General features: G+C 42.8%; 1 protein-coding gene across 1 annotated transcript in view; it reads left to right on the top strand.

Annotated features, from left to right (window-relative positions):
- The first annotated feature begins 11394 nt into the window (after window positions 1-11394).
- Window positions 11395-27979, top strand: part of SCN11A (sodium voltage-gated channel alpha subunit 11) — a 90244-nt gene continuing 73659 nt past the window's right edge. Inside the window, exon 1 of the mRNA XM_059664435.1 lies at window positions 11395-11516. Within this exon, the coding sequence (XP_059520418.1) occupies window positions 11449-11516 (68 nt within the window). The 5' untranslated portion in view covers window positions 11395-11448. The remainder of the gene's footprint in view (window positions 11517-27979) is intronic.

The following is a 27979-nucleotide window of genomic DNA, read 5'->3' as shown; positions in this document are numbered from 1 at the left end:
TCTCTCCATCTGACAGAATCGATTTGCATGTAAATTGATAGGAATTATTCTGCATTGTTATCAGGTATGGGTAATTTGCAGAATTATAAAATAGCTCATAGAAAAAGGATCAGTAATGATGCAGGCTCTGCTACTGTACAATTTTCCATTGATTGAAGCAATTTTCTGTATAAGATTGAAATGATAAATGCAAGGATCTAACAGAGTATAAAATACTGGGGTCCCAAAGATATATAAAAAAGGACATTCAAGTATATGTACGTATGTACATGCATATGTTCACATACACATTGACTATTCCTCAGTGGAGACAGAAGAAATTGGTAGTTGTGGCTGACACTGGGGAGAGGAATCTGAGACAAAAGGGGGACCTATTTTTTACTGTATACCTTTATATACTGCTTGATTTTTTCTTTGCTTTTGCCAAGGGCATATGTCATTTTTTAAAGAAAAAAGGCAATCTTTCATAAACCTTAGTGTGACAAATGGTAAATAATGAAATATGTAAATCAAGCATTGAAGAAAATACAAGGAGAAATAGATGGAAATGTAGTAGTCATGGCAAACCTCTTTCTGGTTTTGACGATTGAGCAGACAAAAAGTAGGACTATGAAAAGCAGTTTTCAACAGTCTGCGTATTAAAAGCTATTTGGGAGCTCCTTTAGAAAACCATTTTTATTTCAAACACATGCAAAATAGACTATTCTGATGAACTCACATGACCCACCATCCAACTTCAACACTCAACAATTCATGACCAACAAATTCCCCACCCACTTTCCCCCTTTTCATATTGAAGCAAATTCCAGAAACCATATCATTTAATCTATAAATATTTCCTCTGGTGAATAGCTCTAAAAAATAAGAGCTGTCTTTAAAGACCATAACCACAATACCATAATCATTTTTAAAGTAAATGCATTAGTACAATAAAATAAAAGAAATTCATTAGTACAATATCATTGTCACACCTAAAATGACAGTAATTCCTTAACTTCATCAAAGATTCAGTATTAAAATCTTCAACTGTTTCATAAATGTCATTTAAAAAAATCGCTTTGTTTGAATTAGAATCTGAATAAGGACCACACACTCTGATTATCTCAAGTCTGTTATAATCTATTACCTGGGGATCTTCTAGAAAATACTGTTGTGTAGGCTCCTTCTTGACAATGTTGAATTTTATCTGAGCCCTGTGTTCCTGGAAAACAGTGACAGTTAAGAAACACACACACACACACACACACACACACACACACACACACACACAGCCTTGTCTGTGTTCTGGAGAAGACACTGCAAAGAACCATCGTTGTCCATATGACTTAGGTGTAGGTCCTTTCATTTACCTATGACAGGCCAGACACAGACCCTTGAAGTTCCCATTCTTGGCTTCATAAATAATTAGCTGAACTGCTTGTTCCATTGAGCAATCAGGACAAAATGCTGGTTAACCAAACTTTGGTTAAGATCCTCTCCTTCTGCCAGGTCCCTGAGTTTGGTCCCACTCTCAGCAAGAGCCAGTACACAGCTAACTCCTTCACCTCTCCTGAGAAAAGGCTGACCTCAGAGTTAAACATTCTCTGACCTGCTATCCCACCAGGTCACTCTTGTTTTTTCTAGTCTTGTTTACTCCTCTCTACTGTAAATGAAAAATTCTTTTTGCCTAACACTGGAGATGGTATGTATGGTCAGAGCTCCCTATGCAGTAGACCTCCTCCACCTATTGGAAGGTCCCGCCCACCCCTCCCCCCCTTACAGTAATCCTTTCCAAATAAAGTCTCTCATTAAATCTGGATTTAAAAAATGTGACAATTCCAAGAAATTTTGATGTTAATTTTTCTCTTGTTTATGACAATATGAAATGAGATTTGAGAACCGCTGCTTAGAGGATGTGAACAGTACAATTGCTAGGATAATCTAATACATGCATGTCTGTGTTAGTCTGTGTTCCTCCAGAAAGCAAGTTCTGAGGCGAGTTTTGGTGTAAATGGTTTATTTAGGAGGTAGTCTCAGGAAGCACAAGAAAAAGCAGGGACAGGGAGACAGGAAGGAGGACAGCCGCATCCAGGAGGCATACAGGAGCGGGCTTTCTGCTGTGGATAACGAGCGCAGGTTCTCTGGGGCACATGTACAATTGCCCTTTAGATTTGATCTCTCAAGGTGACCGTCCTGTGGATCTAAGTTGGGTATCTTTTTTCAGCCACACAGTTGCTCACTGAATGTATAAAGTGGCCATGACATTAGGAATTTATGCCAGGCATAGACTTTTTGTCACTAAGATTGTTCTGGCTATTGCCACTGTTTAGTGTACAATATGCCAACAGCAAAGGCCAATGCTTAGCCCCTTCTGTGACATCATTCCCTTGAGGGAAAAGCCAGACACCTGGTGGTAAGTCAGTTATACTGGAGCCCTGAATGTCAGGCAGGTAGAAGCACAGAGCGACTCTGTGAGCGTGAGGTATGGGTTGGAGGATGAGAACGAAGGGTGGACTGAGCTGAGCCTGTGCTTTATGCCTCGCCCTGTCCCTTCTATGATTGCCTGGGGCTTGCCCCCTGCAAGCTTCCTTTTCCAGACCCCCATGTCAGCTGGCCTCCGGCAGGTTCAGCCAGTGGGAGGCACTCCTGGGGGATTGGAGAAAAAGAGAGGAAGCCAGGGAACTTCCTTCTCCTTGTTCCTTTCTGCCTCATTTCTGGCAGGGACCGGGTTTCCTTCATAGTCTAGTTATGGCACATACAGAGTTGGTGTATGTGAGTTTGTATGTGTGCTAAGCCTTGGAACATGTCTCAGATATAGCGACTTTTGCGATACCTGCCAAGAAAAGGAGAATTGGAAGACACTGTTAATGATGCAGTCTATCAAAGGTGGTTTTCTCTAAGTGGTGACATTATTGAGAACTTTCTGTTATCTGGTTATTTTTTAAAAGAAAAGGTTGCTCCCTCTCACCTCCATTAGTGCTCTTTGATGATCAGTGCAAATTGTCACCTGGTATTTATTTTCACGGGTCTCTAATTGCAGCTAATCAAGCATTTACCTTTGCATTTATAAGCTCTTACTGCAGATACATTTTTAGCCATCCTTAGTAAAGAAACATAATTGCAGTAAAAACCATAGAAATGAACATAAGCAAAAGTAAGAGATGAGGATCATCACTTATTACTTAAGCATACTTCCTTTTTCTAAGCCACATAGAGATCAGGAAGAGAAAACAGCATCTTAAATAGAATTTATGAAGCCGGGAAGCTGGTGGCAGGGAGCCCAAATAAAAACATCATGGCATTTGCATGTAAAGAAGCCATAGCCAGTATACTAATTTTATTCAACAAATAGAATTATGTATTATTTAATTTGTAAATCTCAAAGACCAAATATTTTTTTCTAAAATGTTCTTATTTTTATTTTAAAGATAAAAGAGTTACCTTGTCTAGATCAGTCTGACCTGTTTTTGCTATTCAGAATAGTATTGGGAGAACATAACATAATTTTCAGACTTAATTGTAATCTTGGTGACCATCAAGTGCAGCCCTCTTATTCAACAGGAAATTGAAACCAAGTGCTTTGTTAGATGAGTAAGTGGCAGACCTAGAACCACAAACCATCCTCTTGACTCTATCTTCTCTGTTTCTTATAAATATTAGTGATTCTCAAATGAACAGTGGTTTTTCTTCAAGCCACATGTATCCCTTCTCAGCAACCCTGCTTTATGATTCTTTTATGCCTCTTCCCCAGATTGAGAATTTTCCGCTTCTTAAATAAAAATTTGAAATCCCAAATGTACTGTGATTGTGGTCTCTTACTCAAAAGACTAAACTGCCCTCTCTCTCTCTTTTATGAAATAAAACTTTAAAAAATTGATTTTAGAGGGAGAGAGAGAAATGTTGATCAGTTACCTGCCTCCTGCATGCTCCCTACTGGGGATCCCAAACCCAGGCATGTGCCCTGACCGGCAATTGAACTGGCAACCTCTCTGTGCATGGGAGGACACTCAACCAACTAAGCCAGACCTGCCAGGGCAATGTTTTCAAAGTTGAGGTCAAGCCCGCTAGTGTGGCACAGTGGTTGAGGGTTGACCTATGAACCATGAAGTCACAGATTGATTCCCAGTCAGGGCACATGCCTGGGTTGTGGGCTCCATCCCCAGTAGGGGGTGTGCAGGAGGCAGCCAATCAATGATTCTCTCTCTTTGATGTTTCTCTCTCTCTCTCTCTCTCTCTCTCTCTGAAATCAATAAAAGAATATATTTTTAAAAAACTTAAAAAAATTGAGGTCAAGAAAAAAATACTAGAATTTCTATTTGTATTATATTTTTTATTTTTTCAGTTTTTATCTTAAAATTATACATTATTAAAGTCAGATAGCTCTATGGACTTCCTGGGAAACACCAGTCCCCTCTTCTCCATTTCCCCCTCCCCAGAGGCTACCACTTCCACTTACTTTCTCAGGCTTTTATGATTTATTTCATTCCATATCTCTAAATGACATGATTATTTCTCTATCTTCTTTTTCAGAGTTAGTAATCATCTGTTGACTTCCTACTGCACGAGATGAGGATTTAGTGGTTTATTATAAAGCATGCAATTATAAAGAACAGCCAGGTGGAAAAGATGCATAGGACAAGGTATGGGGGAAGGGGTGTGGAGCTCCCATGCCCTGTCCAGGTACACTATCTTCCTAGCACCTCCGGTCGGTGACAACCTGGATGCTTTCTGAACTCTGTCCTTTGGCTTTTTGTGGAGGCTTCATTATGGAGTCGTGATTGGTTAAATCTTTGGCCTTTAGTGATGACTCCAGAGGTCAGAGGGTGGGGCTGAAAGTCCCAACCCTCTAATCACATGGTTGGTACTCCCTGTCAACCATCCCCCACCCTGAGACTATCTATTCTAGGGACTTTCCAAAAATCACCCCATTAACATAAACTCAGGTGTGATTGGAAGAGGCTGGTTATAAACGGAAAAACCTACCCAAGTCAGAAACTGCAACGCCCCCATTGCTGTTGGTTGTAATGTGGACAGTAAAATCAGAACTGAAGCTTAACCTCAGCAGATGGCAGTAGTCACGAAGCAAATATTTGTGGGGTTTTGTTCTTTGTTTGTTTTTCAGTACTTAAGCTTTAGGTGTTGAACACAGCCTTAAGGCTTAAACACACAGGGTCTGGAAACCACAGCCTGGATGGACCTTTCGGTTCTCAGCCAGCATCACATAGGTTGCAGGTGACCACCTTTAGCAGGGATGGACCACTCACACTTCTCCCGGGATAATCCTTTTACCCAGAAACTGCAGTGCTAGCTCCTGTTCGTGAGCACAGGGGAGCCTCATTATCAAAGTACTTACTATAGGAATCCCCAAAATGAAGGTCACCCATCCTGAAATGCTTAGTAACTAATTCTTATAAAGTTAGTCCCCCCTTCACACCTCCCTCTGGCTTAACACCGGCATCCATCTTCCCCCAACATTACTGTCAGATGTTTCACTGTGATTACTATGCCAACCAGTTGCAAAGTGAATTTGCCAATCTTGCAAAAGATGTGGGATTTTACTAAGGTAATGAAAGTGATGGTGGAGGACTGATTCAATAATTATTAGGAAATCTCCAAGAAATGAAGGTTTGGCAGAGTTTGGTTACAACTGAGAGAAAGAGAATCAGCATAGATGATGACATACTGGAGGCTTCAGAAAGGGATGATCAGAAATTCAAAACATTAAATGGTCCTGGGGAAAAGAGATAAAGCCTTTGACTATTTTGCAAAATTTCCTTTCTTTACAACCTTTCTGTGAAGGTCAAATGAGAAGTGACAAGTGTCATATTTTGCTATCTTACAATTTTTTTTTCCAGAAAAAAGCATTCCCAAAACATGTCTTGATTCACTGTTGTGATCTAAAAATGAGTTCACAGTTGTAGTTATAATAAAAATGTGGTTAAATATAAAAGAAATTCACTGTGATAATTTTTAATTCTTTTAAAGATAAAGCCCCAATTCTCATCCCCCCTAATTCCCACTATTTACTATAAGCTCTTGCTTCCCATTTAAATAGATTCACTTAAAGTGACCTTTTCCCAGGACCAATTATCAAAAAGCTTTTTTATAAAGAACTCCTTAATTGCACTCTAGAAGAGCATATAGGGCCCACTAGGCATGAAAACATTTTGAACATGCTGTGTTTTTCGTTAGCAGCGATTGCAACCCTGGCTCCAGATCATTGGCCCAGCTCCTTCCCACAAGAGGAGTGAGGTTTCCTCATGAGAGCTGCATCTGCTTGTCCCAGACTTGAATCATGGAAAGGCTGGGCTGGCTCACAGAAACTGCTCTCTGGGCTTTGTGAGAAACCCAGCTGCTGATGTAACTGGCTGTTCTTCCTCTCCTTAGCATTGCAGCCACGTTTCTCAAAAAGCAATACATGTAAATAAAAGATGTCTAAAGTGAACCAACTCTTAGGAAAGTGGGAAGTTCATAGTAATCACAGTGAAACTCCCTCGTTTATGGGAGGAGGTTGTTAAAGCAAATAATTTCTCTTTCTTGGGAAGGGGATTATGAAAATCCTTCCCTTCCCATCCCTATATAGACATTTAATGTATTTATTTTATAAATTGGGTGGCAAAGGTGGAAGCAGAAGATCAGCTAGGAGACCATTTCAATAACTGAGGTGGGAATGGGTGGTCACTTACCCCTAGGTGGAAGCAAAGGAAATGTTAAGACTGATTGTCTTTGAAGGTAGACCCAACATTTACCTTGATGCATTGGATATGTGATATGAAAGAAAGAGGAGTAAGGGATGATTCTCCCAGGATGGAGTCTCAGGGCACTAACATGGTCAGGTCTTGGGGAGAATAGGACACAGAAATGAAGACTGAGTAGGAGCTGCCAGAGAGGTGGGAAGGGAACTAGAAGAGTGTGGTGTGTACATGAAAAAAGGTGTATATGAAAGGAGAGAATGATCAGCTGTGTCTTCTGCAGCTAAGTTATCAAAGATGTGGACTGGGAAATAGTCATTGGGTGTAATAACTTGGACTTCACTGGTGACTTAACCTGAGAAGTTTTGTTACAGGGGTGGAGGCAAAAGCCTCATTTGAATGGGTTCAGAGAAAACAGGAGGAAAGGAATGGGAGAAAGTAAGAATAGACAACTCTTTTGCTGCAAAGAGAAGTAAAGAATTAGGGCAGAAACTGGCAGGGATGTGGAGTCAGAAGAAAGTTTTTCTATTTTGTTTTTTTAACATGAGCAAATGACAGCATGTTTGCAACCTGGTAGATAGAAATGGTTCATTAAAGTGGGAAACATTTTTGTTGCAGAAGAGAAAAAGGGAGAAATGATGAAAAGGTGTTTCTAAAGCTACAAGAGGGGATGAGACATGTATGCATGTGAAGGGGCTGGCTCTAGACAGGACCATGGAGAGTCCAGTCAAAGTAAAGAAGGGTGTATGGTTAGCTTTTGTGGCATAACAGATCATCCCAAAACTTAGTGGCTTAGCGGGATGGTTGGTTCTTATGTGGGTTGTCTTGACTAATCTTTCCTGGGCTTGCTGTGGTCAGCTGGTGGATTGGCTGGAAGTTGAATGATCTCAGATCATCTGATTGGCACTCATGTGCCTTTCATATATCTGGCAATTATCTGGCTGCCAACTGGGGTGCCTCTTTGTTTCCCACATGGCCTCTTGTCTGCTGAAGGCTAGCTTGAACTTGTTCACATGGTGGTCTCTGATTTCCAAGCTTAGCAAGGGAAGGCAAAACATAATGTGCAAATATTTCTGAAGCCTTCATTTGCATCACATTTTCTAATGTCCTACAGGCCAAAGCAAGTCATAAGGCCAAGCCCATATTCAAGAGTTAGAGAAATAGATTCCACCTCCTAATGGGAGAAGCTGCATAATTACATTGCAATGGGACATGAGTTCTGGGAGGGGAAGAATTTGTGGCCATCTTTGCAACTTGCTGTAGGACAGAAGGCAGTGACTATGAATGCAGATGCCAACAGGTGGGTAGATGTAACTGTGGGATTCTGGGGAAATTATCTTCTAAGGGCTTTAATTTTCTCAAAGGTAAGGTCTCATGTTGAAAGCCCATGCCAGGCTTATGTTGATTTATTCATTGATAATGAACAACAAAATTGCCAAGAGAACTAGGTCCGTATGGCAGCTTCTAGAGTCCACCTTTAGGAAAACTGTCACCTGGAAGCCACCTAACCATGAAGTCTGGGACTCCTACAAAGGGATCTAATTGGATAACTGATGGCTGATGTCATGGAGCTTGACAGCCGGATGCACCCATTCTTGAAAAGGTCAGACTTTCCAAGTTGATTAAAATATCCTATCTGCTAGGCACCCCCTACTCTGGATAATGCTATCTGGGTGCTGCTGCGCTCTGCTCTTTGACTGTTTTCTCTGTGTATCTGCCCTTTATCCACCTGCTCTCCACTACATGTGTTGCCAACAAGGGTGCAACGGCTCCTGTTATTCCTGCTGTGGTCCTGGAGGACATTTTGACTTTTCAAACATATTTCATCCCCACATTTACCTGTTGAATCTTATTAATTTAAGATTAATAGTGTTCTGAGAGGTGTTGACACTTGAGGTTTTCTTTCTTTGATTATATAGATTTTTTTCAGACCTCTATGTCTTCTGGACTTAGAGTGTTTCCCTTTAATTTTATGAAATCTCATTTAGTGACTAAAAGCTTCTATTGCCCTGGTTTTATGATCAATGCATGACTTGATTATTTTAGTGAAATTAATTCCTCTCCTGTTTAGTATAAAAGTATTTATTTGGATGCTAATAATTCTAGAGAGAGGAAAAGGAATCCAAGGTCAGCTTTACGGACTGAATGTTTGTCTCTCTACCTCCAAATTAGTGTGTTGAAGCCCTAACCACCACCACAATGATGGTATTAGGAGGTGGGAGGTAATTTGGTGAAACCCTCATGATGGTATTAATGCCCTTATAAGAAAAGACCAGAGAGCTTTATCTCCCCACCCCTACTGCCCCCACTTCTCTCTCTTCGGCAAGAAGGTGGCTGTCTGCATAATAGGAAGTGGGCTCTCACCAGACACTGGAGACTCTCACCAGCCTCTAGAACGGTAAGAAATGACCTTGATCTTGGATTTCCCAGCCTCTAGAACTGTAAGAAATAGATTGTTATTTAAGCTACTTAGTCTATGGTATTTGTTATAGCAGGCTGAACTGGTTAAAACAGTCAGCATAACTTTGAGACATGACCTGGCTGAGAAAGGTGAGACACAGTTTTGGTTCAGTGCCTTTAAGTGACATTTGAGATGCACTTTTTTTTTTTTTAAAATATATTTTATTGATTTTTCACAGAGAGAAAGGGAGCGAGATAGAGAGTCAGAAACATCGATGAGAGAGAAACACCAATCAGCTGCCTCCTGCACATCTCCTACTGGGGATGTGCCCAAAACCAAGGTACATGCCCTTGACCGGAATCGAACCTGGGACCCTTCAGATCGCAGGCCGATGCTCTATCCACTGAGCCAAGCCGGTTTCGGCTTGAGATGCACTTTTGGTCGGGCTCCCTTTGCTGATTCTTGTAGTCTTGGTTCTGAATTCTTCAATGAGTAAGACTCCTAGGAGTGTCCCATGTCTGGGGTCTGTTGCCCCTCACAAAGTCCTTTAGAAATATTTCTTCTGCTCTCATGGCCAGACACGTGGATCCCCAAGCACTCAGGAGTTACATCACCCCAAACAAACACAGTCACAGTTTATCTAAGGCAGAAAAGTGCCTTGGGAGATGAATTTTTCTTTCCCCTTGTCATTGCAACCCTTTTCTGGGACTGAGCGGGCCAAGTGCAGCATAATCACTGGTCCTGAGAATCAGTCAACTCTACCTGTCCTTAAAAGTCACTGGATTAGAGTCAGGTCCTACATGGGCTGTGTGATGCTTGGCAAGTCACCTAACCTATCTGTGCATTGGTTTCCAAATCTCTAAAACAGTGACTGCACCACTCTGGTGGGGTTGCTGTAAGGATTAAGTGAGATGAAAGGTGTGAAAGAGTTTTTACATGACACAGTGACTTTAAGGGTATTTTTACTATTTAAAATGAATCAGGTAGAAGGTAAAGGGATTTCCCCTTTTGTTGATACACAAGTTATTCATATAATATGCATGAGCAGGAGAAAGATGTAATGGGAAGTTGACTGTCAAGAGGGGAAGATAGATCAGTCAGAGGTATGCAGATTGTCTGTAAAGACAGATAGCAGAAGTCAGCAGTTATATTTAGCAAAACTATAAGCCTGGGGGAGAGCAGTGTCCTGCCTATCAGTGTTTTGAGGCATAAAAGCACAGGGCAGTCTTGAGGAGGATTGAGCGTTCAGCTGCGAGGAGGATTTGGCCTCAGCCAGTCCTGGATAGATTGAAATCCAAGTCTTTACTCTGTGACTGAACCATGACAGATCAATTTATCAGGCCGTCAGTGAAAAGCTTTACCCATAGAGGAGGTGTGGAATGCAAAGGATGTGTTGAACTTTGTTCCTGCACTCAAGGATCTTGGAACGAACAGAATTGTGAGACCACTGGGGCTTATTTGCAGTCTAAACCACAGACTGCAGGTTCAGCTACTTACCAGGACCTAGCAGGGGATGTAGCCAAGGAAGCCCGCCACTTGTAAGAAAAGCAACAGCACAGAAGCAGTATAAATGGCATTGACCTTAATGGGGCGCGGCAAAGGCAAAGATGGAGGCAAGCAGAGTGTGTGTCCTGTCAAAAGGGGCAACCTCAACTCAGCTTCCAAGGTGCCTGGTAAGAATGCACACGTGGAATTGCCCACATCTTTCAGTTTGGTCAAAAGAACTAAGAAATCCAGATGTTTATATGGAATTTCACAATTTTTGTAAGTTCTCAATTTTTCAAAATTTCAAGACATGGTTCTGTGGTTCTCTTTTTGTGATCGTTGCAAACACGTGGTGGTGAGTGGAAAGCTGGGTAAGCTCAGAGAAGAGAAAAGAGAGGTAGGCGACCAGCCTGGCATCATGAGCCTGAAGGATGGGCCCTTTGACTGGCCAGAGGGCAGGTCCCAGCTCCCTCTGGGCAGAAGACAGGATGCAGAGGCGCATCGTCTCTGCACGCTTCTGGAGCCCAAGGACTGTCTCTGACTGGTCAGCTTCCCCTCTTGACAGCTGTTTCCCTTAGGGGAACCGTGGTGGGGGTGTGGGGAGGCGAGTCTTTCCTTTGTTCATGTTTCACAATATGGTATTCTACAAGTAATTCAAGGCAAATTTTTCTAACATTTGGAGAGCGTAAAAATAAGAGCTTCCCTCCCTTCCTTCCACTCGTCCTCATTTCCATTTCTAAGAGGTAATTACTGATAACATTTTTGAGCCTGTCATTTTAGAAATGTTTTAAGCATATAAAACCATATGCATGATTTCTTTTTCCCCCTCACCTGGCAGATAGAGGAAAGACATGATTGACCACCAAGCAGAGAGCAGAATCCCATCTCTGCATGTTTGTGTCTCCTGCTTCGAAGGCCTTGCTCTTCCTCCTCATTTCCTCTCATTGGAAGGCCACACAGTGAGTGACAAAGAACACAGACTGCGAGTCAGACTTTCTGGCTCCCCACCCTTGCTCTATCATTTACTAGCTCTGTTACTCAGCTTTTTTCAGTGGAGTTACTCAGCCTTTTCATGCCATGATTTTCTCATCTGTTCAAGGGAATTAAAGTAGAATCTGCCTCGAAGAGTTGTGAGGAATGAATGCCTTCAAGTCCATGAAGGGCCTCGGGCAGGATTCGGCACAAAGCAAGCGGGATATAAGTGTTTACTATTATGACTGTTCTCAAAGGCCTAATACTTGTTTCTTTTCTAGTAGGAAACCTTGCTTGATTATCCCTAATCCCAGCTCCTCTCCTCCTCTAATTTACCTCTTTCAGTGCTGATTACACCACGTAATGTTGGATATTGCAATGGAGGGCAGGCACCACACTTCTCACTTTGTGTGTGTCTGCATGAACAGAGTTGGGGCAGGAATGCAGGTACCCGGATCTCCAAGTCTGTGACCTGTTCTGTCCCCTGTGGCAGAGGGCAGTGAGATATAGCAGGGAGCCTGGGACCCAGCTGCCCTCACCCTCTCGTGCTTAGGGTGAGAGAGAAATTGAGTGCTTCTCTTGCATTGAGATACTCTATATCCCCCAGAAGGTGCCTTGCCAAAATTTAGAGCAGTTTTAGAAATTCTCCACTAGAACGAGAGCCCTAAGGGCGGCAATGCTAGGCACTTCTCCTGTCCCCTGGGAGCCTCTGAGATCATCTCAGTAAAACTTTAATGCATGGAAGTCAATTAGAGTGGAGAATTCTCCTGTAATCAAAAGAGGCAATGCTTTTATTGGAAAGGTGCAAACTAGAGGGGGAAGGATGACAGCTGTGTGGGCTCTGTAGAGCTAATGGCTCGGGCTGGGAAAATTATTTCAGCAGAGTCAGGCCATATCTACTGGGCAGCAAGGCAAGGGAGGGACTGTGGAGCGGGCAGGGGGAAAGGCAGCAGGTAGCCGTAGTGAGAATCCTTGGAGCGTGCTGACGAGTTCCCAGAGCAGGTTTACACCTTCACTTTCCTGGATCACCCATCAAACCCATGAAGTGAGAATTTCTCGCTGGCTCTCATTTTATAGAAGAGGAACGTAAGTTCAGAGGAGTTAATGTGGCTCTGGAGTGGAAAACATAGCCTGTTCACTTCTTTCCGGAAAGCAGATCTGGCTGGAGCGAGGAGTGTGAAAGAGGAGGGGGAAGCTTTGCTTTCTCTAAGCACATCCTCCAAAACTGGCACCTTCTCATGGTCTGTAAAGGGAAACCTGAAAAGCTGTTAGAGGAAGTCATATGAAATTTATTACTTAAACAGATGCACAGGTTGTATGTGTCTGTTCCGGTTACTGCTGCATAACAAATCACCCCCAAAACAGATTGTCTTCCAACAACCATTTTATTGTACTCATAGGTTCTGCAGGTCAGGAATTCAGGCAGGGCAACAATGGGTGTGGCTTCTCTGATCCATGGCATCTGGAGCCTCAGCTGGGAAGACATGCATGCAGAGGGGTCACTTGAAAATTGGGGGCTGGAATCTTCTAAGGGTACCACTGGCTAGATGTCCAGGATTGCACATACATGGCTGAGGGTTGATGTTGGCTGTTGGCTGGGAGCTCAGCTGGGGCTGTTGCCCAGAGCACCACATGTGGCCTTTGTAGCATGGCAGTCTCAGGGTGCTTGGTGCTCTTCTATGGAGGCTGACTTTCCCCAGAGTGAGCATCCCAAGAGAACCAGGCAGGCCTTTTTTGACCTAGCACCATTTCCAACTCCTTCTATTGATCAAAGCAGTCACAAGCTTGTCCAGATTCAAGGGAAGGGACACAGGCCCCCACCTCTCAGTAGTGCAAAAGAATACGTAGCTATTGCTTTTATTTATTTTTTAAAAAATATTTTTATTGATTTCAGAGAGGAAGGGAAAGAGAGAGAGAGAAACATCAATGATAATGTTAATCAGCTTAACAATAACCCACAACCGTCGGACCAACTAACATCAATGATAAGAGAGAATCATTGATTAGCTGCCTACTGCACACCCCCTACTTGGGATCGAGCCCACAACTCCCGGCATGTGCCTTTGATGGGAATTGAACCTGGGGCCCTTCAGTCCACAGGTCGACACTATCCACTGAGCCAAACTGGCTAGGGCTGTAGCTATTGCTTTTAAACACCACTATGTTGTCTTATTCCTTTATAACCTTATTCCTTTATGACTCCATTGATCCCTAATTATTTTAGGAATTGTAGTTGGAGTCAGCAGGTGCTAGAATCCTGCCTTGGCTTTTCCACTAACTAGCTGTGGGACATTGAACCAGCCGTCTAACCCATTCTAAGTTCTGTTTTCTCATTTCTAAAAATCACTTATTACAAAATAAATAAACCCTTAGCTACCTTTCATCACTTATAAAACATCTTTAAAATGTAGCTGTCCTTTCAAACTCTGCACAGGATTACTATAAGGCAGTGGTCAGCAAACTCATTAGTCAACAGAGCCAAATATCAACAGTACAATGATTGAAATTTCTTTTGAGAGCCAAATTTTTTAAACTTAAACTATATAGGTAGGTACATTGTTATTAACTTAATTAGGGTACTCCTAAGGCTTAGGAAGACCCACACTCAAGGGGCCAAAGAGCCGCGTGTGGCTCGCGAGCCGCAGTTTGCTGACCACTGCAAGGGATTGGAATAGTCCCAAGCTGTTGGCAGAACTCTTGACAGCTGTTGACAGAAGCTTGGTGACAGTGGAGGGAGAAATGGGGGAGAGGGCATTGAGGACAATGGTGAGGAGTTGGAATAGGGCTGGACAGAGGTGAGATGTGTCTCCTTTCTGTCGGCCCTGCTATATTTGTGGAGGTGAGGGAAGGAAAGTAGAAGGAAGCACAGAAATGCAGGGGACCGCAGTCCTTTTTGACCATGAGGTGGGAAGTGGTTCCGTATCTGGAAAATGTCATATGGTTCTATTGAGCCCAGCTTCCAGAGAACCAGTGCAAACCTAGCAAGAGGCTGAGCCACAGTGCAAATATAACAGGGTTGCTAGGACTCCACTCGGGTTTTCCCAGAATTGTATGGATTTGGTATGGATTTCAGTCACTCCTTGCCTATGTTTGCTCCTTTCCAAAATGCTTGATCCCTGACTCAGAGCCGTTGACTCCTGCTGCTTACCCTTTTCCCATCCCCTCCTGAACCATCAACCATCTTTGTTGTGCAGCAGGACACATTTTAGGCAACCACATAATGCCTCGCCATTGTATCTTTCAGGCAGTATTTCTGTTGTTTCCCTACTTTCAGAGAAACCTCCTTCTCTTAATAAATTAAACGTTTTGGAAAGTTTGTTCCAGTAAAACAAACCACAGGGCTCTTTCATTTCCCTTTACGTTTATAAAGGAGTAGCAACTTTAAAGGAGCTCCTCACCTTACTTTATTAGCTCTGTGGGGCTGTATTATATAAGCTCAGACTTTTCCACTTAAGTCAGAGGCTCACCTATCTACCCAGAGCCCATTAAACCATTAAGAAAAAAGATGTCTTTGTGGGCCAGGACAATTTGTGCACTTTGTTGGGAGTGAAGCTAACTTCCTCTTGCTCTGTGAAAAACATTAAAAGTTCCAGGAATTCTGCATCCTAAGCTGGTCCAGGTGTTGTTCCCACAGAGCAGGCAGCAAGGTCACCATTTCCTCCTGAGCACTTGGCTTCTTGACCCTTGGAGCCCCACACAGGGCCTAGTGTTGGCCTCAGTCTGTAATTTTGTCTTACCCTTGTTCCCATGGCTCTGAGTTAATGCTCTCTCATTTTACACCTCCTGTCAGATTCATCCCACTCACTGGAAGGTCTGACATTGAATGGGGCTGCTCCTGGTCCCTCATTTTTTGAGCTGGAATTCTCCCTGAAGATTGCCCTGTTGCAGGCCTCATCCTTTACCTCGGGATGGTCACTATGGCACTTGACCTCATAAATCTGCCCTAAGTCAGATGGCCTGCTGCCCTTTCTGGGGACCGTGGATGAAGCGTACAAAAAGGAACTGAAGACTGATCCCTAAAGACACCGACCACCATAGCCTGGACCCAGGAGGCACTGGCTCCCCTTGGTTTTCTTAGCTGGTATCAGAGATAACTCGAAGCCACTTTCCAGTCTGCTTTTCTGAACTACTTCTTGGAAATCATTAAGGTACGAGGGGAGAGAGTTACACTCTTTGCAGCTGTCTACCAGGCAGGGAGTGACATTCCTGGACAATAACAGTTGCCAGCTCCACAGAAGGCTTGTAAACATGTGGTTGATGAGATTAGAGTTTTTCCAAACGAGGAAAACAAGGAGCTGTGTAAAATAAACTATAATCTTGGAAGCTGTAACGTGCTGATGGCAGATGTCTATTTCTTTGCGAGTTTGTTTAACATGCCTACACTAGTTAAAAGTCAATCAGCACTCAAATCCTGCTGAATCAGATACTACAAGGACCTAAGGATGCTTGAATCTCTCTGTTATCTAGTATTCTATTTCTAGTCTACTTTTTCACCCCTTAAATTAGGCATTATTATTATCATTACTGTTATTAATTTTGAAGTCAATGTTTGCTTAGCTTTACCCAGACATTAACATATTTTTACTCACCTTCCTTTCATAGGTCTCAGCCTTTCCACTTAGGAAATTTTTTCTTCAGCTTGGGGTATATTTTTTAGAATTTTCTTTAGTGAGGATCTTTTAGTGATAAACTTTTCTTAGGCTTTGTCTGAAATTGTCTGTATCCCACCATTATTTTTAAAAGATAGTTTTCTCAACATAGAACTTTAGACGGACTTTTCCCCCCTGTCAGAACATTGGACACTTTATTCTCTTCCTCTCTGGATTCCTTTATTGATGTTGGGGAGCCAACCATCAATTAAATTGCCTTTTCTTTATGGCAACTTTCAGAATCTGGTTGCTTTGGATGTTCTGAAATTTTTTTCATTAAAGAATTTTTAAAATCTTTCTTTGGATATACAGAGCTTCTTGGACTTGAAGATTGATGTTTTTCTAACAATTCTGGGAATTTCCCCATTGTTTAATATATTTGGAATGTTTTTCTCCTCTTTCTCTCTATTTTCTTTTGGAACTTCGATTGGATTTATTTAGGCCTTAGTCTCCCACAAGTCTCTTCACACTTCTTATTTTGTATCATTTTGTGTTTCTGTGATGCGCTCTGGTCTAATTTCCTTATACTTATTACCCAGTTTAAAAAGTTTCTCTTCAAATGTGTTTACTCTGCTGTTTTACATTTCTAATTGCAGTTGCTAAATATTTTAATTTCCAATCCAGCCAGTGTTGCATAGTGGTTAAGCATTGACCTATGAACCAGAAGGTTACAGTTCGATTCCCAATCAGGGCATATGCCTTGGTTGCGGGCTTAATCTCCAGTGTCGGGTGTGCAGGAGGCAGCCAATCAATGACTCTCTCTCATCATTGATGCTTCTATCTCTCTCTCCCTCTCCTTTCCTCTCTGAAATCAAGAAAAATATATTTAAAAAATATTTTAATTTTCAGATATTCTATTTGTTTCACTTAAAAATTTGCTAAGATCATTCTTTATAGTCTCTTGTTCCTCATGTTTTTAAGCATTTCTATTAGTTCTCAAGCTTCCTGTCTGATACTTCTAGTGCCTAAAATCTTTGTTGCCTATTGCTTTGGTTCTCACTCATGGTGGCTTATTTCCTTGTATGTTTTGTGATTTTGGTTATGAACTGCTAAGTGCTATTAAAACCTTATTGTGGGAACTGCTTATGGCCTGATCAGAGTGGAATTCCTCTAGAAAGGATTTGTGTTTGCTTCCACCAGCCTGATTGTAGAAACTGATTTTATTTCTTGTTCACCTTATATTATGGGTTCAAGCCCTTGGTACTCCAACTTTACCCAGTAGACTCCTCTTAAACATCCCACATTCAATGGGCCCAGGCTTTCTGTCCTGCCTCACACCCCGTGAAGCCATCCAAATGGAGCACGAGGTCTCCAGGGCTTGGCCTCCCGGTAAAACCTGGTTCTAACACTTTCTTCCATCCAAGGGTTTCTGTTTTCTCTTTATCCGTAGAGTCCTCAGAGATTTTTAAATGTTTTAATTTTTCAGCTTTTAATACAGCATTTTAGTTGTTTCAACTGTAAGAATTATCCAAGGTACTCAGCTCCCTGTACTGATAGAAATGTCACTCCAGGGTCTTCTTTAAGATATATATGCAAGGAGAGACCGTGAGCCTCTAATTAACAGGCTTGTGAAAACGTTTTTTTCTCTTGAGATTACATTTGTTTACACAAAAGCTTCACTAAAAGGAGTGTAGCAATTAAAAACTTTTTCTTGTGATAAAACTGAAGGTTGAGAAGAGTTCTTAAATGTAACATTACATATAAATTTAATTGCATGTTTAGGAAAAGGGACAAACTTAGACCTGTGTTATATCTTGTAACCCTCCTTTTCTGATTCTATAATTAGGAAAATGTCTTTTGATACTGTTGGTTAAACTATCTTGTAGACAGGTGGACTTCAGCATTTTAATGTTGGCTCTCATGCCATGTAGCCATAACTCTCCAAGTCTTGCTAACTAATTGTCATACAAACATTACTTGTCAAATCCTGGTCGGTGGCAGTTCTGTATATTTCTAAATTTCTTTTTCTGCTGATGGTGTTGTCAGGCTTGTTTTGCCTGCCTCTTCTCCCTTTGGCCACAGGATTATTAATAAAATCCCAGACTCTATCAGATTCTCAGTCTTAAATTAAGTGTTAGATTATTTTCTGTGCAGCCCACAATGATTTCAATGTGCTTGTATCTGTCCTCCCCACTGAGTGAAGGCAGAAGCTCTGTCTTACTCATTTCTCCATTTTTCCTTTGCCTCCCTCCCCCACTAAGTGTTTTTATAATTTCATAGGAACGCAGGATAAATTTAGGGAATAAATAGAAATGTAAGAAAAAATCAGTCAAAATTTGCTGTTGAGGCCTTCTGGCTTTCTTTAGGGTGGGAGACATGGAGCAGGGCCCAGCAGAGGCAGAGTTGGTGTTCAGAGCCTGGGAGACCTCCTGCCACTCAGCCCACCTCTCCGCTTCTCCCTCCCTTAGGCCCCTGGCTGCCATCAGATCCAGCCCGAGGAGGATCAGAATGTGGGTAAATGGGACCTGGCCACCCAGGAGGCGGGAGGGAGATTGGCCCAGTGCTTGTCATCCCTACATGATGGCTTTGTGGTCTTGGAGAAGCTCCCAGCCTGGGATTGCTCCCACCTCCCACCCCATTCAAGGCCCAGCATTTTGTTCCCTCCAATTAACTGTGCATAACAATAAGGAGTGAAAACAAGTGAATTAAGTAATAATTTATCATATTCAGTTCACCATTAACAGCCTTCTAGTGTTTCCTTTGCCCTTTTAAATGAGGCTTTGTTCTGCCGCTCAGCTCTTCGGTGTACTCCACAGGCTTTTAGTGAGCGCCTTCCCTTCCTCCCTTCTCCTCCTCCTGCTTTCCTTAGGCTTTGAAACATGAGTGTCTTTCTGGAAGCAGTTGAGCATCTCCCATCTAGCATCTTTCATCCCATCTAATAGGGAACTTGGATGTTAATTTATGAGCATCAGCTGCAGGCTGGGTGCTGAGAGACAGAAGGGAGGAGGATATGGTCTTTGCCCTGGCCCGTCTTTTAATCTAATTGAGGTGATGAGGCTCATCCAACATGAAATGGTCAGAGGAGGAAGGAGGGGACAGTGTTTGTCAGTTCCAGCAAAGGAAGACCTTTCTGTGAGAAAAGCTCCCTGAAGGAGAGGACTTGAACCGAGTCCTGAACGTTGGTGTGAATTTGGGGAGGAAGGAGAGGAGAGGGCAGTGCATGAAGTGGTCTGGCAGAAGCACAGTGTGAGCCACCATCTAGTGTGAGAGAAGGTGAGGTGAGGAAGGTGTCCCAGGTGGTCTGTACACACATGCTCACTTCAAGATGTCATTTGACCAAAATGTCTTAAAAATGAGGCTCAACAACAAAAACAGCATTAACTAAGATTTCTGGGGTCCATTTTAATTTCCAAAATTAAATATAAAGTTGACAGTAAAAAATAAGACAGTATTACCTTTAATTCTAAATTATGGCAATCCCATGAGGTGGAAGCACATTTATTTACTAAAATTTCTTTTGGGGATAGTATATTATTAACTTGAAAGAAATACTCAGATAAATTGCTTGAGATGGAGGGAAAGTCCCCAAGGGCATACATGTAAAAAAATAGACGGGGAGGGGAATCTTTGACACTGTTATGCTCAAGGCCTTGAAAGAAATTTGCTTCATTCCTGAGAGGCAAGATGGTAGGAAAATGAGGTGAATAGAAAAACTGGGGGTCCAGTGGGCTTAGGGAAGGCTAAGAGAGATCCCTGAGGGCAGATAAAAGGACACATTGTTATTATTTTTTAAAAATGTTTTTATTGATTTTAGAGAGGGAGAGATAGAAACATCAAGAAGGAAGTCCCCCCACATTCCCCCTACTGGAGATTGAGCCCCAGCCCAGGCATGTGCCCTGACTGGGAATTGAACCAGCCATCTCTGGGTGCATGGGACAATGCTGAACCAATTGAGCCACACCAGTCAGGGCAAAAGGATACATTCTGTTAATGGTGACCGATGGCCACAGGGTCAAGCATGCCTGGGGTTTGGTTGGATCACCTTCTATAGAGGTAGCCAGGGGAAGGTTTTAGAGAGAGAACTGAGCTCATCAGGTTCAGGTTTTGGCAGGAAGCAATTAACCTGAGGCCACATAGAAAAATGAGGAGCAAGGTCCTCCAATTTCCCCTGTGACACCAGCCATTCTCATTCTGAGCTTGAGTTTCAGCAGGTATTGCCTCTCTCTCTCTCTCTCTCTCTCTCTCTCTCTCTCTCTCTCTCTTTTAAATCTTTATTGTTCAGATTATTACAGTTGTTCCTCTTTCCTCCCCCCCCCCCCATAGCTCCCCTCCACCCGGTTCCCACTCCACCCTCTGCTCTTACACCCCCCCCCCCACTGTCCTCATCCATAGGTGTACGATTTTTGTCCAGTCTCTTCCCGCACACCCACTCCCCTTTCCCCCCGAGAATTGTCAGTCCACTCCCTTTCTATGATTCTATTATATTTGCCAGTTTATTCTGTTGATCAGATTTTTTATTCACTTGATTTTTAGATTCACTTGTTGATAGATATGTATTTGTTGTTCATAATTTTTATCTTTACCTTTTTCCTCTTCTTCCTCTTCTTAAAGAATACCTTTCAGCATTTCATATAATACTGGTTTGGTGGTGATGAACTCCTTTAGCTTTTTCTTATCTGTGAAGCTCTTTATCTGACCTTCAATTCTCAATGATAGCTTTGCTGGGTAAAGTAATCTTGGTTGTAGGTTCTTGCTGTTCATCACTTTGAGTATTTCTTGCCACTCCCTTCTGGCCTGCATAGTTTCTATTGAGAAATCAGCTGATACTCTTATGGGTACTCCCTTGTAGGTAACTAACTGTTTTTCTCTTGCTGCTTTTAAGATTCTCTCTTTGTCTTTTGCAATTGGCATTTTAATTATGATGTGTCTTGGTGTGGTCCTCTTTGGATTCCTTTTGTTTGGGGTTCTCTGCGCTTCCTGGACTTGTAAGTCTATTTGTTTCACCAGGTAGGGGAAGTTTTCTGTCATTATTTCTTCAAATAGGTTTTCAATATCTTGCTCTCTGTCTTCTTCTGGCACCCCCATAATTCGGATGTTGGTTCGCTTGAAGTTGTCCCAGAGGCTTCTTACACTATCTTCGTATTTTTGAATTCTTTTTTCTTTTTGCTTTTCTGGTTGGGTGTTTTTTACTTCTTTGTACTTCAAATCTTTGACTTGATCCTTGCGATCTTCTAGTCTGCTGTTGGATCTCTGTATAATATTTTTTATTTCAGTCAGTGTATGCTTAATTTCTGGTTGGTCCTTTTTCATATCCTTGAGGGTCTCACTAGACTTATTGAGGGTCTTACTAAATTTATCGGTGGTTTCTAGTAAATTTTTGAAAAACCTTATAACTGTGGTTTTGAACTCTAAATCCAGTAGTTTTCTTTTTTCCATTTCTGTCATTTGTGACCTGTTTCTTTGTCTCTGCATTTTGGCTGCTTTTCTGTGTTGATAGAGTGGCTTTCTGTGCTAGGTGTCCTATAGGGCCCAGTGGCTCAGCCTCCCCAATTACCTGAGGTGGACACTCTTGGTGCACCCCTTTGTGGGCTGTGTGCACAGTCTTGTTGTAGTTAAGCCTTGATTGTAGTTGGTATCACTGGGAGGAATTGACCTCCAGGCCAGTTGGCTGTGAGAAACAGCTGTGTCTACAGTGGGAGAACTTCTGTGCTGGAGACACCCTTCTGGGGCAAGACTTGCTTCAGTGGGGCTTTGGTGCTCACTGAGTCTGCCCCCTGAGTGTGTGCCTTATGGATCTGAGGAGTTGTAATCTGGATGGTCCCACTCTGACCACTGGGTACACTGGCACTTGGATCTCTAAGGAGGTGCTAATTTAGCCTCTGCCTGAGGCTACCCAGCAGGAGCTACGGAGAGATCTGCAGATTCCTCTTCTTTGTTTGGGATTTGGAGGTGCCTAGATGAGGCCCAGCTGTGAAGCAGTGCAAGCTGCTGTGGGGCCTTGGGCCTTCTTTTGGATGTTCTGGGTCTCTCTGACCCAGCTGCAGTTTGTTAGGTAATTTTAGATTGCAAAGGGCCAGGTCATTCATATTCAAAAGCCTCTGCACACAACTTGGGTGGGGCCGGGTCTCAGGGAATCCGCAGGGTGGAGAAAACAGCTATGGCTGATCCTCAGTCCTGCCCTAAGAGGTCCCAGGTCTCAGTGTCCTGCAGTAATCACTGCAAGCACCTCTGAGAGAAAGCCGTCCTCGAGTTCCAACCGATGCCAGACAGTCCAGTTTCTCCCCGTATGAGTCTGGGTCCCCAGAAACTCACCCAGAATAGGAGTCATGGCCGTCGGGAGCTTGTGTCTCCCTCCCAGTTGAAAATGACAACCACATCCTCAGTTGCCAGCCCTTTCTGCGCGTGCCTCTGTACCTCTGCACTTTACTTCCACACCTCCTCTGAGTCTCAGTGTGCTTTTCTCTTTCCTTCTAGTTGTAGAATTTCTACTCAGCCAGCCTACCAGTGGTTCTGGATGATGTCCGTTTTGTCTTTTAGTTGTATTTTTGAAGTGGTTGTGTAAGGCAGCAATTTCAGATGTTCACCTATGCCGCCATCTTGGTTTCTCTATTGCTTCTCTTCTATGCACAGTGTGAATGCATTTCTGTATGCATTTACATTTGCTTCAAAAATACAAACACCTGCTTTCTCTCTAATCAGTAAAAACAGAGAAAAAAAAAGCTGAAATGGCCAAACAACGGGGCATTCATCTTCAGGGGTCACTGACACACAGCCTTTGGACACCTGCAGCCTCTAATGGACGGGCAAGAGGAGGGCAGGGACAGAGGACAGAGAGGAGCTGGGGAAGGCAGCTTCACGGGCAGGTCAGACGCATTGCTTCCTGTTGGAACTCTCTTCCTCCATGTGTCCTCTGAGGAGTGGCAGCACAGTTATCTGATGTCACATCAGGACACTGAGTTTTTCTTCAAAATCTAAACCTTTTCCTCTCTCTTATAAGCTTCGTGGTGCTTCCCCTTTAAGACTTTTCCTTGCCTTTTCCTTTCCTTCCTCCTTAACAAGGGCAAACTGAGAAGAATGAAGCCAGAGTAAATTGAGAAAATATTTGAAGCCTATTAAGTGTGGCTACAAGTTTATTGTGATTCCTAAGTTAATTATATCCTTTTTGACTCCCAGCCAGTCCCTTCGCTGAGCTTCCATATAGACTTGGCCATCTCTCCAGCCTCAGGCTGGCAGCATGCCTCTGCCTGCCTTGCTCTTTCCCACCATCCCTTTCCCCATCCCTCCTGCACAGACAAGTCAGTAGTTCACTGTAGCTTCTTCTTGTTGGAGCTTAAACTCGGTAGGGGCTATGGTGGGTATGAAGAATTTGGAATTGTATCTATTTGTATCTTGTGTGGGGTAGGGACATGGTTGCTAGTGGGAGACCATATGTAAATGTTAACTCTCACCACAGCTGTATGCATTTATTTTAGCTTGTACTTTACAAAGTGTTATCCTTGATCATCTAAATCTTGTGAATATTTTGTACAGTAAGTGTTACCAGGGCCATTTATGGATTAAGAAACTGAGGCTCAGAGAACAAGGTAGAATTCCAGGTTAGGTCTTTGATTTGTAAGTCCTGTGTGTGTTCGTGTTTTCCTTCTATACTGTACTGTTTTCCAAATAACAATAAAGTTGTGCCTTTGAATAAAATCTAAGAGTATTCAGAGGGACGTTCAGACATATTGCCTCATTTATTTTGAAAATAATGTGATGTTGGTGCTATCCCCATTCCGGAGTTCTTTAGGAATTCTTCCTCCCGCATCCATCGCCAGGCTGGCAGTGGGAGCTGCGTGAATCCATTGATTGGTTCAGCTCTTTCTCCAGAAATTTTGTCTGAGACTGAAAGGGATCAGCATGTAAATACAGTGGTTGAGAGTGGCCATTTTGGGTCAGGTCAAAGCGGACCAGAGGAAGCCAGTATACAGTAAGATGAGAGAGCAAAGAGGCTAGGGAATAGCAACAGCAAAGAACTCCCAACACAACAACAACAAAAAAACTGAGTAGGGATAGAAGTTTATGAGGTTCCTACCCATATTCAGTCTTTGGTTCTAGTCCATGAGGGTCTATAGTTTCTTTTTCCTTGGATTCTGTATGAATCCTGTTTCCTGCTAATAAAGTCTCTTTTATTTGCAAATACTGTGTGCTAAGTTTAGGATTTTGATTACTTGCAGCCAAAATAATCCTTAATAATACATATCAGAAAGTAGAAGCTAAGTGAACTAAATGTTAACTATAGGTACAAGGAAGGAAATGTGGATGTTAGAGAATGGAGCAGTTTTCACTGTTGGGTTGCAGGAGACCTCATGAGCTGGGCATTGAAGCATTTGCTTAGTACCTACATGTATGTGAAGCCCTTTGGTAAACTCTTTGGACAGAATAGAGAATACACAGGAGCCATCTATTAGGAAGTTTCCAAGTACATATAGTAGATACTTTTGGTATCCCTGTCACATTTCCTCAGCCGAACCCTGATTTCAGCTAAAGCTGTGGTGGACAGTTCCTGCATGCTAACAGCATCCCACCTTGAGGGGCTGTCTTGCTTCTCTTGGCTTTTCTGTCTCAGTGCTTTCTCCAAAGCCCTCAGAGCTCTCTCAGCCCATGAGCAAGCATAGCCCAGAGATTTGGAGGTTGAAGGGAAATGATTGCCTAACTGATATTTGGAGGATCTGCTTTCAAGATGATTTATGGCTGATCAATTGATTCTGGCTATTGCAAGAAGTCTCATTGCCTCTCCACATGAAGTCTCCATATGGCTGATTGAGTATTTTCACAGCATGGTGGCTGTTCAAAACAGCAAGAAAGAAGCCACCTTACCTTTTTTGACTGAGCCTCAGAAATTGCACATTGTCACTTCTGTAATGTCATGTTGGTTACACCTGTTCAATTTGGGATGAGACTATGTAGTCTCAAAATGGCTACTCTCAACCACTGTATTTACATTCTAACATCAGAGATAAGGGTCACTGGGCCATCTTGGAGGCTGCTAATGTCCCTGTGGACAACCCTCAGCTGATAGAGGATGGAAGCCAGAGGATAAATGCCCAGCCTCCTAATTCTCAAGTGCATTCATTCTACATGGTTCCTCAGGGGCTCCCCAAAGAGGCTGAGCTCCAGTTGGCAATAACAGTAATAATTTCAAGTGCACACCCTTTCGTGGCTTCTCCTCCTCCTTAGACTTCCATTTCTTTCTCCCTTACTCCTGTTTCTTGGGATCACTCCCAAATAAACTCCTGCATCAAAGTGCTTGTCTACCAGTAATGCTTTTGGAGAAACCCAAATAAAAACACAAAATAATTTTGAAATGGTGTGTAGTTGATCATAAAAGTATATGCCACAATCTGCTATTGGAATATTGATGATTACTCATGTAGAGGGAGCTCACATGTACTAGTACAAGGATGACATAGTTGGGAAAGGCTTTATAGAAACAGCAGGAATTGAGGGATTGAGAAATTGGGAAAGTGAGAAAAAGAGCAAGAGGAGGGAGAGATATCTATAATCTCTCTACATAAAAGCCTAATATGCTAAGTGTCCGACCGTTTGTTTGACCAGTCGCTATGACGTGCACTGACCACCAGGGGCAGACGCTCCGACCGGTAGGTTAACTTGCTGCTGGGGTCTGGCCGATCAGGACTGGGCAAGTCAGGCTGGACATGCCCTGGAGCCCTCTGGCAGTCCCTCCCCTGCCAGACACCTGACCCTGATTGCCCTGACCAATCGGGACTGGGCAAGACAGCCCCCATCGGCCCTGATTGGGACTGGGCAAGATGGGCCAGATACGCCCTGGAGCCAACCTCCTATGGTCCCTCCTCGGCCTCTAAAATATTTCTTCTAATTAATTTTCTTTCAATGTGCACAAATCTGTGCACTTGGCCTCTAGTACTATCAATAATAAAAAAGGTATTTTTAAAAAAGAGCAAGAGGAGGGCACTTTAGCAATACTCAGAGTGGGCGCAGGGCCTAGGCAGGGCAGGGCACAGAGAAGAGCTAGATATGGCTGGGGCAGGAGTGGTCAATGTGTGGGACAGTCTACCAGGGAGGGGCTGGGGCAGGCTGTCCATTAAGAAGGCCATTGTGACAGTCTAGGTGAGAGATGAGAAGGGCTTGTACAAGGTCAGATTGACTTGAAATGAAGGATGGGAGTAAAGAACAAGATCTCACAAAGGGGGACCTGCTAGGGCTTCCTTCCCAGAACCAGACATACCTGGTACAGAAATGAGGAGCCAGGGCTGGGTTTCAGAAAGGACTGTGAGGAGGTTAGCAGTTCTTTTATTCATTCACAAATAATTACTAAGCACCTATTAAATGATATGTATTGTTATAATGGGGCCATAGTAGTGAACAAGATCATGAAACTGTGTCCTCAATGAGCATGTTTCCATAAGGCTCTACCAAGGAATCTCCCTTACAACTTGGAAGGCAAATGATTCCTAGGAAGTGGATTCTGTACCTCCTCAGAGCTGCGTCCCCAAAATCAGTCCCAGCTAGTTCTGCCACAAGATGTTCTGTTCAGTTTGGCTGTGCACAGCCGCTGTGACATACATCACACCCTCAGCATTACCCAATAACATCTGTTTGTTTATGTGGATGTCTAATTGTCAATTAGATATCAGCAGTGATACACATTAGGGAAACAGAAGACTTGGTAGTTACACATAAGTATAAATGAAAAGCTTAAGACAGTGCCGGTTTCCATGCCTGTTACTCAGTACAAGTTCAAGTTCAAACTCCTTAGTGATATTCAAGTGGTATGCAAGGCCATGCAAAGCATCCCTTCATCCTCTTCTTCTAGGCTCCTCCTTTTGCCAATATTCCATCCTCATGGGACCACTTGACATTTTCTACACATGCCTGTGTGTCCTTGTTCATACTTTTCCATCTCTACTTTATTTGCACATTGAGTTCTTACTCATCCTCTGAGCCTTAGTCCAAATCCCATCTCCTCTTGGAAATCTTTCCAGAATGAGTTGCTCCCTGTTCTGTGCTGTGGAGGCTCTGTTTGAGTCTTGCTTGCAGCTTTTTGATACTCTCGTTCTTGTTTTATAGTTCTTTGTACACCTTTATCATCAATGGGCTGCATGCTCCTTAGGGGTTCAGGTCTTTGGTATTTCTAGGTGCTCTGCAATTGTGGAGGTTCAATGTTATCTTTGCTAAATAAACAGATGGGAGATGTGGCTTTTGATGCACCATACTTGGCCACTGATGGCGAAGCTGGTCAGCTTGTCAGATGGCAGGACTGAAACTGGCAGGGCTTGCTGCCCGCTAGCAACCAAGAGTGGTGACAATGCTGTATGGCTCCAGGGATGCAAAAGTGGGGGCATCCTGACCATGCTCTGATGTTAGTATTCTCTTATTATGAGGACTCAGGTGTTCTGCTCTGTCTGTCAAATGCAAGGAGAGGTGAATCTGGGAATGTCCCAATGCAAACCCCATACTGCTTGGGTGGTCTGTTTGTGTATTACTCTTTGACACTTAAGTTCTTCCATTTGGAATCATTTGCATTTACCTTGAAGATGGATGTAGAAAGATTTTCTGAAACTTCAGAGTTCGAAGTCTGAATATGACTAAATAGCTTAGGAAAAATAATGTTTGCAAAGAGTTTATATTTGAAAAGACCAGGGCCTTTTAAAATAATGGATTTAGAGGTCTCCTTTACCTCTTCAAATACATACTTTTTTATTCATGTAAAAAAATGCTTATTAACTCCAAGTGCTTCTCCTATTTGTTGGTCTTCTCTTATTCTGAGAGTCACCCTGAAATTAGACAAGGGCTTAGATTTCTGACCACTGCTTCAAAAAGTCAGGTCATGTCTGCAGTGC

Source organism: Myotis daubentonii, chromosome 14 (assembly GCF_963259705.1).
Source record: "Myotis daubentonii chromosome 14, mMyoDau2.1, whole genome shotgun sequence".
NCBI lineage: Eukaryota > Metazoa > Chordata > Mammalia > Chiroptera > Vespertilionidae > Myotis > Myotis daubentonii.
The sequence above is the reverse complement of the archived record's forward strand: the minus strand, read 5'-3'. Positions and strand labels throughout refer to the sequence as shown.